The sequence below is a fragment of the Limulus polyphemus genome, unplaced genomic scaffold (assembly GCF_000517525.1).
Source record: "Limulus polyphemus unplaced genomic scaffold, Limulus_polyphemus-2.1.2 Scaffold2656, whole genome shotgun sequence".
NCBI lineage: Eukaryota > Metazoa > Arthropoda > Merostomata > Xiphosura > Limulidae > Limulus > Limulus polyphemus.
In genome coordinates, this window is record NW_013668266.1 from 64,397 (window position 1) to 76,097 (window position 11,701).

Here is an 11,701-nt window from a genome sequence, read left to right on the forward strand (position 1 = left end):
TTAACCATTTTGTACAACAGAATATTAAAAACTTATCAAAGTTTTAAAAAAGGTTTGACATTAGGTTGTAGAATAACATTACAAGTTTATCTATCGTCAGTATTAAGTACAGTAAAGTTTAGTCCTAACTAAAGTAAAAAAAAACGTACACATGTTAGTGTTAATTTATCCCTTTATCAAACTTAGGCCTAACGTAAGGTAAAGTTTTATAAAGTATGGCCTATATACAAGTGGATTTACACATTTCGTTGTCTACGATTGCAAATCGTTTGTATTGTGCTAGAAATATTATATTTAAAGAAGTACTGCTACAATAAAGATACTAATTTAGCCGGAAATGTTTTGCGCGTCTCTGCTATTATATATATATATATTTCTAAAGAAATTGGACAGATAAGGAAGCTCACCCTCTTCTTCAATAGTGAAAGCACTAATAAAACTTACAACGCTAGAAACCTGGTTTCGATACCCATGGTGGGCAGAGCACAGATAGCTCATTGCGTAGCTTTGTGCTTAATTACAAACAAACAAACTATAAGGAATTTAAATGTTTTTCATACTTGTTTCGCAGAATATTTGCGGTTGCTAAAACTGTTGTAGGTAGGGGACGCTTTTGTGTAATCAATAACAGAAGTGGCTAATAGTTTTAACACTAGATGGATGGTGAGTTTAGTTGAAGATGGTTTTTGTAACATATGAAGTTAGTTAAACGTGTCAAACCTACAGGAACAGATAGCTATGTAAACAAAGACCTAAAAGTATTTAAGATTGAACAAGTAAGTTTCTTCTTAAATTTTAGACTAATTTAATGATCAAAATGGGCATATTTAAATTTTAATGAGAATAATTCTTGCGTCTAACACTAGTCTACAAGTGCAACTTACAACGCTACATAACATTACGGAACGTCGTTAAACTAAGAGTAACTTCAGTGAGAGTAAAACAATTCGAAATCCGCCTACCATTAACTTTCGTACTACCACAACAGTGTTAGTATTAGCACTGTGCTACTACTAGTGTACAGTTAGATGAGTATTACCAATAGCAGTACGAGTCGAAGTGTTTTGTACTAAAATAAAGGTTTGGACCGGATTAAACCATTGTGTACTCAATGCACTTGCACAAGTACCCAAGCTTAATGAGGAAGAATACCTCAACGAGATTCCAGAAATATGTACATATGACAATCATAACTGACCTAAATTAACAATACACATAAACGTTCTTCACTCACGTATGTTTTACAATGAGCATAATGTTAATACTTTATCAGCCCATCTGTTATTAGTTCAATGGGGCAGAGTACAAGGATTTTTTAAATAAATTATATTTGACATTAAATTATTAGAATAATATGAAGCCTTTGCACTGCCAATGGTGCTTGTGTGTTTTCTGCTGAGAAATATTTAAGTTTTTATTAATAATAATACTAATGTAAAGAGTTGTTCTGATATTTACAGCCTGTATATATTATATACTCTGTCTAGCTAAAACTTAAAAGGAGGAGAGGCAAATTTTCCTTAGTGCACAATAACGTGGCTCCTGTTTTTGAAAATATCATGCTCTCACCCCCCCCCCCCTCAATCTATCACATTAAACTAGAAAAAAATAATACCTGGGAAATTTCAAGGAAATTGAGATTTATTTCTGGGGCATTGCAGGAGTTAAAAGTGATTATCAAAACTTGAAGGTTTTGTTTTTGAACAAATAGTTTTTAGAACAGTATAGAACAAATTGAAAAGGATGTGAAAGTTGATGTAAATAACACTGAAATGATGCCAGTGTTTGTGAATTAATTGTTTCAGAAATGGATGAATACTGAATTTGTATTGTACTTTAGGGCTGAAATCATAGTAGACTTCTTGGAATTAGGTTACAGCGTCTGATGCTGAGAGACTTGAGGACAACCTCAAGCACATGGTGACAACATGTGAATGAGAGCAGTCTCCTTCTCATTTTCTGTTCCAAGAAGATGCAAGCTCCAGATTTGTGACCTGTGTTTGCAGAAGTCATGCCATAAATGTGATTCTTGATGCCCCAATGTTTAATAGTTGCATATACTGCACCAGCTGTGTACCCTTCTGTCCAATTCAGCAACTTTAGTATCACAAGTAGTTGACTGACTCTAGATCCTGAAACCAAAATTGGAAGGCAATCAATTGTCCCTTTGCCTTTTAAGTCAGGCAACAGTTTACCATCCCAGTAAACTGTGAGATGTACATCCACCTAAAAGTTCTATTTCACTTTACATGCCAGATTATTGCCCTTGATATTAAGAATCTATTGATGTTGATTATGCTTGCATCTTGGCTTAAGTTTGTAGCTGCTGTGCCAGTGATATGAACAACAATCCTGCCACTTATCTTTCAACTACAATGCAGGTCAGTGTCTAGCTTCAGAGTGTTCATCTCCTTCCAAATTTGCTTTGACAGTGGGGAGTATGTGAAGGACCAGCATAACCCATTGCTCTTTCTGCCTCCTCTACAGTGCTGTGCTCATCAACACTGTGCTTGAAATCTCCAGTTCAGCAATTTCCTCCATTCTGCATTTCTGTGCTTGCCTTATTTTGGACTCTATACTGAGATCTTTTATCTCCTTCTGCTTTTTTGATCTTCTTCCTCCTTGTCTTTTTATTCACAGAGGTCATGCATCCATGACCATGTCTTTGTGCAATGGTCAGGATTTGCAGAGTATCTTGATGGGCAATGTCAGATAGCTCCTGGACCAACTTTATGAACTCTTCCTCCTCCTCCTGAACTTGAGCTCCAGACCTATGTGACTTGTTTTTTTTTTGGGTGTTCTTTCACCTCTGGAAGAAATCTTCTACCTTGTAGATCACATGCTACTTTGGCCTAGTAAGAATGCCAGCTTTCTCCCTAAAGAGCTGAACAAGGTTGATTGTCTTTGTGGAACGTTCCTTGACTGTCAACTTCAATTCAGAATGTAAATGAAAGAACACTTGAAGGACTTGTACATTTGATGGTAGTTTTGGCCCTGTAAACTTATCATTAATGCTTCCATTAAGAAAAATTTCCTTCAGACTCCATGTAGCAGCCATAGTGAAATACCTGAAAACTGATAAATATAATGATAAAGCAGTGTAGCCAACTATTTTTTTTTTCAAATGGAGTAAGGGAAATTTAATTAAAATAAACTCAAAAGGATTTTTTTTTTTCACCTAAATAAATAACTGAGCCCAAGTAACCTATAGTTACACATAAGTATACAAGTACTGCATTCATGCCTTGTCAAGCAACCAGGAATTAGAATTGTGTAGATGGGTTTCTTGATGCATTTAATAATATTTATGCTAGTGTCACAACATTGCAGAAATGGATGTGAGAGGTCTACACTTCTATGCACAATCACATGAATTATTGTAAGGGAGAAGGGAAAGGTGCTTATCAAGCAGAAATAATAAAAATGTTAAGGTTAATGAGGCACCTCTTAAATATAATTTGAGTTTGATGAAATTTTGTAGTGAGCAGTTTTTCACCAATTGAAAAAAAAAAGGGTATAAGAGTTCAAGATTTGATATTTGAATATATCTGTGGGAACCACCCTAGAGCACAGCACTCTTAAAGTTCTTTAATCAACTTGGAACTGCTAAAGGCACTATTATTACCAGCAGCAATGCAAAGTACATAGCTAACAGTGATAATACTGTGTGGTAAGAATATTACTGAATACTAATAACTATCATTTTGAAAAATAACCACCATAACAGTCCAACAAATGTTTATAATTAAATTACTACAGTATGCACCATACCATAAGAGACATACATTGTTTCATCCTTCTTTTGTAAATGGTATTGAGTGATCTTAGTAACACAGTTGTTTGTTTCTTGATTTAATTTAGTAGAATTGTAGACTTAATCGGAACTATACGTACATCATCTTCACTTGTATGATTTATTTGATAGTACTTAATGTTTTCTAGTGTATCAACAGATAGTAGTAGTTGTGTGTTTAGATATAGCATTATTTAAAATGTCTATATACATATTACCATTTATGCAAGTACCATTTCAAACTTGAATTAAGTACTCTGTCTGATCTTGTGAGGTCATTCTAGTTCTTACCCTATGAATTAAATGGATATTGTGACTTAATTATTAATGAACCAAGATACATGGAGGTCTAGATGAACTTATAATTCCACAATTTTGTTGTATTTATAAAATGTTTTACTGTTTTAATAAGATTATAATAAGAAACAAACTATATCTAAATGTTAATATTTATTATAATTGTATGTATATACCCATATCAGTATACTAACCAAAACAAGTTTTAAAAAGTTGGTGTCATACAAAAGCAATAATTATTATTATTGTTTTTAAAATATTTGATATTTTTTACTGGTATTTAGTCAGTTTTAGAAACATTTATTATAGCTTCTGATCCTTAAAGTAAGAGAGAATTTGAATGAAATAACTTATAACTAAAAGTCAATAATTTTAATACACTGAAGTATCTTTCTAATAAATTGATAAAAAAAAACAAAATTCTCTGGTTAGGCATTTCAGGAAAATTTCTTTGACTTGTTTAATTATAAAAGGATTGGTTTAGAGAATTATTTGGTAGGAAATCTTAATAAAATAATTGATCTGAATACCAAAGATAAAGTGTTTCATTTGTACATAAGATCTATGAACAATGGAAGTGAGAGAGAGTCATGTACGTGTACGCTTCAAACTTAGAAACAATAAATGCTTACCTGTCTGAAAGTTATCTCTTACCTATAAATACCTATTCAATAACAACAGGAAAAATGAACTTAATTCTACAATTATCAGGTAAATAATTTTACAAGTTAACAATTCCAACTTAGAAAATTGTTTAAAGTCTGGATATAGATTGTCTAAGCCTATTCTTATATGTAATATTATGTCACCCTCAGCAGACTTACCAGCTCAGGCAAATGGCATCTTACAGTTACGGGTATTCTGTCCAATCTCCTAACAATTTTGAGAACCAAAATCTTGGATATAGTGTTCTTCACTCTTGAAAACAACAAAAAAACAAAACAAACTGAAATTGTTTAAACATCCCCATCATGTATCTCATATTTTTAAAACCAAGTGTTACTGTGATTATCTTTCTCTGGATCCTTTCTAAAAGATCATTATCCCCCACCCAGTGGCTTACTGGTAAGTCTGGGGGCTTATAATGTTAATAAAATCAAGTTTTGATACCCACAATGGGCAGAGCACAGATAATCTGTTGTAGAGTTTTGTGCTTAACAGCAAACAAACAGAAATAGTTGAAGATCAGTATCTTTCTTATACGAAAGAGGTGAGAACTGATCACTGCATTACGGTTGAGTCTTATACATAGTGTCAACTTTCTTAAGTTGAAAATGTTAGTTGATGAAACTTGACACACGTGTCACCTTTGTCACTACAACAAATACTTGGTCATATGCTACCATTGTTTATTGGCAATGATACTGTGATCTTTTCTTATTAATAATGATAGCATTGTTGTCACACAGCTGGTAAATCCTCTCCATGTTTATTCTGTCATATTACATCATGACTTGATACTTTTCAGCATTAAAGTTAAATGTCTTGGATTTTATAATAAAGTTTTTAGAAAATCATTAGTAGGTCTAGGCATTTAATTAATAATTATAAGTATTAAAAAAATTGTGGCTTAGACCTTACTGACTTGGAGTTTAGTTTTTTAGAGTTCTCGTGTTTTACTGGTTGTATGGTTTGTGGTGTATATTTGATTTTTACAAAGCTTTCTGTTAAATATATCACAAGAGAGTGGTTTGTTAGTTGTTTGCTAAAATTACTTTATTAGAGTCAGGACATGAAAATTGAATCTTAATATTTAGAATTGTATAGTTATGTACTTGGAGTATGGAATTTGTTAAAGGTTTGGACAACCGTCTCCTGGGTTGTCATTTTGATAAGTAGAATATAAAAGCTGGAAATGCAAAATTGAATATTAAGGTGATAGTTTAAAATTTGGAAGCTTGTTCTTTGTCAAAATTATTGTTCAGTTAGAATTAGAAGCTTGTAAAAGAGCTTACGTAATGATGTGACTTGGGTTGTTTGAATTATTTTGTTTTTGTTACTGAGGTGTATTGGTGTGATTGCCTATTTTACTTTTGGTTTGATATTTTGATAATCTGTTGTTGTGTGTGAGGAATAGATGACTAACTTTCTGTCACTTGTTTTTTTTAATGTTAATAGTTCAGGTTCATTCCACAATATTTTTTTACTGTTGGTACAATCATGCTTTGAGATTCAAACTCGGCTATTAAGTATCAAGCTATTTCCTTTCCATCAAAAGAAATTAGCCTTCGAAGTGTTTCATTGTGTAACATAAGCCATCTTTAGATATACGTTTTAGTGTTAATGTTATTACACCTGCCAGCTGAGATCAAGTCCAAGTGATGGTTTTACTGTTTCTAGATAAATACTGTAGTTTACTAGAAAAATTCTTCCATTGATTAGAGAAACTTTTATAAAGTTAAGCCTAATGCTGGACTGTGTATATTCATGTTAGACCAAGAGGTCTTTCTAAAATTGGAGCAGCCATGAAAACAATTGTAGTTCTGAAAATAGTCTAAAAGATAGACTTTAATAAAAAAAAATACTTAAATGAATACATACATGTAATTATTTTATTTTCAAAAAAACAAATACAAGACACAGGACAATGAGGCAGAATATGGCTGTAATATTTTCCTGATTAATGTTTAATGCATAAGTCATATACAATGTGAATGCAATGTGATTTACTGTATAATTTTGTAGAACGTTCCTCAAGTGGGTGAGTTTTTATACATATTAATACAAAATCTTCAAGATATGCATAATGAAACAATAAGCACATACAGTGATATACATAATTTATCAACGAATGTAATTAAAAGATTTAATAAACATAGAATTGAAGAAGATTGTGAAGTTTCCAGACTTGCTCTTTAAAAAAAAATTATAAGCAGAGAAAACTGTGTTTCAAAAGTAGAGTAATCCTTGCAGGCTACAAATAAATTTGTTTGTACATGCACAATATCAATTAAGTCAACGTGTTTATTTAATCACATCATCTATAACTGAATGTTTAGCACCTTACCATTACAGCTCAATATGAAGCATTGTGTAATTCAAATTTGTTTTTCAATAGGATAGAAAACTAATAAGGGTGGCCAGTACAAAAGTCAGTTGCACCAGTGTGAGAACATTGCAGAATTATCAGGGAATTAGGATATATTACTATCGAGCTTATTGATTTGTACTTTTTTAAACATTTTCACAAATGTCATAAAAACTTGACAATTAAAGTCTTATGCAGTAGCTTGTCAAAAGCCTTATGAATTTAATGCAAGTAATATTCACAGGGTGTCCTTAATCAAAGAAGTAGAAGCTTTATCACAAGTACTTGGTCCTTCCAAAACCATGCTGAATGCTTTTTATCAAATCTCTTCAAGATTATTTTCAAAGTGATCAGTAGTTCTGGATATCAAAGTGTTATCAACAGTGGAGGTCAATTGATGAATATATAGCTTCTCAACTCCTTTTTTAATTTTTGTTTTTTGAGACATGACCCATGTGAGTGATATTTTATTTTTCAGGAATTTTCTGTTTATCTGGATATTTTTAAAAATAGTCATTAAAGTTCTTTGTTTTCAATTTTTTAAATCTAGTAGGCTTACCTTCTTGAACATTCAAAGTTTTTTATTTTTCCGGAATAAGACATTAAAAACCTTAAAAAATGTCAAGGCTATCAAGTATGCAGGGCTGCAAGAAAATATTCTTTTCTTTGCAGGACATATGTCTGATCGGGTTACTATTTTGATTAGACACAAGTTGAATTTCGTTGGACACAAAATATAATTTTACTAAATTTGACTGGGCATACTAATTTTGACTATTTCATATACGATTACAGTTTACTTTATCTTGCTACTTTTCTATATACAAAAACTATGATGTCAAAAGTAAGTTGATAAGAACAGTAAAAATGATTTTGAATTGTGGAGGTAAGATATAATATGAAACTACCCCCTTTCACAACCAATGACTTCTCAGGGGTCCAGTGCACGCTTGTATGTCACGTTTCAAGACTTCAAGTAAAAAGCAAACAAACTTGTGTTTAAACAGTTTTTAACCCCAACATTTTAGAATTAATGTTTTCTAATTTTGTAACATTTTATTAGTGTGATTTACAAAGAAAAATAAAACTAATGTTGGAACATTCATTTCTGTACAACTTCATGCAATTACTGTGGAAACAACACTTTTTAAATAATTTTTCTGCCCATTCCAAAAGTTTAGGTTTATATTTGCTAAGAAACTATCATCCTTTTACAATATAATTATTCGTGTCTCGTTTGTCACATGATCTTTCTTTTCTTTCATTGGTTTTATTACTATAGTCTTAGTTTTTACCCTTTTATGATGCTACAGCATTTGGCCTGAACACTTACTAATAAAACACAACTTTCACGATAGCTGTAAGTAATGCTTAAATATGATTGGATATAGCAGGTTATAAACTATTTAAATGGATGTGGAGTAAATAAAGTGGTTTGTGTTGTAATCTAGTCAGTTTAGAAGATTGGGGATCAAACTATAGAACTGGAAAGTGTTTTTTATAGGTTTTTTAAACATCTTTTTTTTGGCATATATAGTACCAAAAAAAGCTCTCACTGAAGTGTTTACTTAAGAATAGATTATATAAGGATTTAACAAAAATTCTCAGATGATTTTCTTGAACGTATAACATGTCATATGAGACATGATTTGGTCGGAGATACTTTTGACAGACATTGTCCAATGTCCAATTATTATTTGTAGTTTTTTATTTTACATATGCCTTCTCATATGCTATGAGTTTTTAATCCATTGTTTATGAAATATTACATATAAGATGATGTAAAAGAAGAAGAAAGTTCTTTTTTTTTTTCAGTTTTCACATAATCCAAACAAAACTGTGGAAAAAATAAGTAGTTCATTCTAATGTACAAGTTTGTTAAAAACAAAACAAACTGAACTACATGCAAAATTTGAATTAAGGTTAACGTATATATAGTTTTTAAATGTTCCATTCAAAATAAAAACTTTGATACTTTGAAATGTAGTTAACACTTAAGGTATTGTGAACTTGTTTCCCTGAAAGGGGGCTGAAAGCTGCCTGGAGGGTTCACCTGTTCTAACCACTCACACCAGTATGCAGTAGTGTTTTGTCTGTCAGTCAGTCAGTAGACACTAAAATGACATCACATAAGGGATGCTTAATGTTGCAATTTGTACGGTCGTGATGTTAGTAAAATGTGTGGATGCCATGAATCATGAGAAGGATTATGCACTCTGCAGGCCACAACAGAGCATGACATATGAACTTCAAAAGCAAGAAATAAAAATATTTGTTACTCTTAATTTTGGTTTTATTTACTCTTGAAACAGAACACTTTCAGTTACCCTGCATGAGTACATCTGGATAATAAATTATTCTCAAAAGACAGCTGACATGGTAGAAGGTTTCAGTTTCGCATACTTGTTCAGCATTCTTAAACTGTATGTTTTATTATATGTATACAGAATGAACATCATGAGGAAGCTTTTGACTGGTCATTCTCGAGGGTCAGCTGTTGCTCCAGAAGACTGCACTGTAAACAAACAACATGCAGCTCTAGGACTTATGCACCTACATAAGGTTTTTGTGGAGTTGATGCACCCTCCTCAGCCACTAAGCCAAGAAGAACAGGAGCATCGTATTTATAATATGCTTCCATTATTTTGTAAGGTAAATATTTTTGGCATTTAGCAGTATATAGTATCATTTATAGGATAATTCTTTTTATAAGGTAGTATATGTTGAAGCTGTCTTTGTTACCTTCCAGGTTTTCCAATGTATAGAACAGAAGAATGTGTGTATATATACATTGTTACGTCTCTGGTCGTTGGTTAATTTGCCATAAAAATTCTTTCTGAAGAACTTCAGCGATACAAGTCCTTTCTTAAATAAAACTAGTTTATTCTTTCTCAATACACTTAATTTCCACAGTCACTTTAACTTAAACACACGCTAGAATTCACAACGATTCATGCACTTTACTTACGGCTTGACTCGATTATCTGTCTCTATATCTCTCTGTGTGCAATTCCCACTCTGATTCATTGTCTGGCGCACTTATATACAAGAATAGAGAAGACTAGAGTTGCCACGAACAGACATGATCCTTCTAGAATCTCCAGCTCGCATGCTTCCAGCGTTACATGACTTCCGCTGTCGTAACAATATATATATGTATAACTAATGTTACTAAAATATTTAATCTTTTCTACCCCCTTCTACTTTATATATCTGTTCAATTTTGTTGAACTATTTCTATTGTTAAAATTAAAGGAAGAACTGAAAAGTCTGGTTTTTATAGATAACAAAAAAAATAATGATGTTCTCAATTTTTTATAAGGAAATCTTTATCTGTCTATCTATCTTTTGTTCTGATGTGCTCTGCTCCTATTCTAAACTGAACAATGTAGGTAGCTTACTTTGATAAGAAGTTAATAATATTTAAAAAATTTTGATTGTCCTCTTTTTGGGTCAAGTATATTTACATAATATTCTAATTAAGTATTGGGAACCTTATCTCTCTTGAGGTTATTTCTTGTGTTCTTTTGGAACCATCATCAACCATAAGTTTGTATATTTTGGTCACCTTTTCAAGATTCTTCTTACACTCAAGATTAATGCTGTTAGTTAGGGTTGGTTCGAGTCTGTAAAACACTACAAAAGATTTCTCACAGTAACAGTCAATCCTTTAGCATGGATGATGTTTGGTAGAGTGTTACAGAATTGCTGCCTACCCGTAGATAGCATTAGTAGTTTTTCCTTAAATACATATTAAAATGCAATTTTTTTCATTTATTGTTGAAAAAATATAATTTTCTGATCTCAAATAAGTTCAACTTAAATATTGGGAAATTAGTGGCCTTAATTTGGTTTACAGTTAATTTACAGTCAAAATGTTTCATTTAAACATTGCATTAAGTTTTTAGCATTCTGTTGTGGACTAGTCTGTAATAGTAATTTTTGAATCTTTAATAATGCTTGTAATACATTTATAGAATCTGTGTTGTGTGGTATATTACATAATGTGAATTGTAAACTGAAATCGGATTTTACTACTGTTGTATAACAAATTTAAGGCTTGATAGAAAAATTTCTTGGTCACAACTACACAAGTTTTCACAATGGCATATTTTATTTTGATGTTGCAACATTTCAAGTTTAAGAAGCACAAGAGCATTATCTCTACATGATAATAAGCTAGCAGTACACATCTTTGTTAATTTTATTTTACCATAAAGAAAACATTTGATTATATATGGTGGAGAATAGCTTTTCTTGAAGTTTATCATTAACATGGAAATAGCTGTTTTTGAGGAGCTTGAGGAACTTAAAGAGAGAGAGAAATGCTTTTGGCTTAAACAAGATTCGTCCAAAACCGTGACTGAAACTAATAACAAAATAGCCAGAATATTAGGTTTGACGTTTCAGATGTCGTATGACATTAGTAGTGTTACGTCTCCGTTTGTTAATTGATTTCCCGTAAATTCGTTCGACGAAACTTTAGCGACACAAGTCCTTTCTTAATAAAACTGGTTTATTCTTTCCGAATACAACTTTACGATACACTTAATTTCAACAGTCACTCTATAACAAACGTACTC

At 31.8% G+C, this 11,701-nt stretch overlaps 1 protein-coding gene across 1 annotated transcript in view; it reads left to right on the forward strand.

Moving 5' to 3' along the window:
- Positions 1-650: 650 nt before the first annotated feature.
- Positions 651-11,701, forward strand: part of LOC106467550 (WD repeat and FYVE domain-containing protein 3-like) — a 104,378-nt gene continuing 93,327 nt past the window's right edge. Inside the window, exons 1-2 of the mRNA XM_022395746.1 lie at positions 651-776; positions 9,566-9,770. Of these exons, the coding sequence (XP_022251454.1) occupies positions 9,567-9,770 (204 nt within the window). The 5' untranslated portion in view covers positions 651-776; position 9,566. The remainder of the gene's footprint in view (positions 777-9,565; positions 9,771-11,701) is intronic.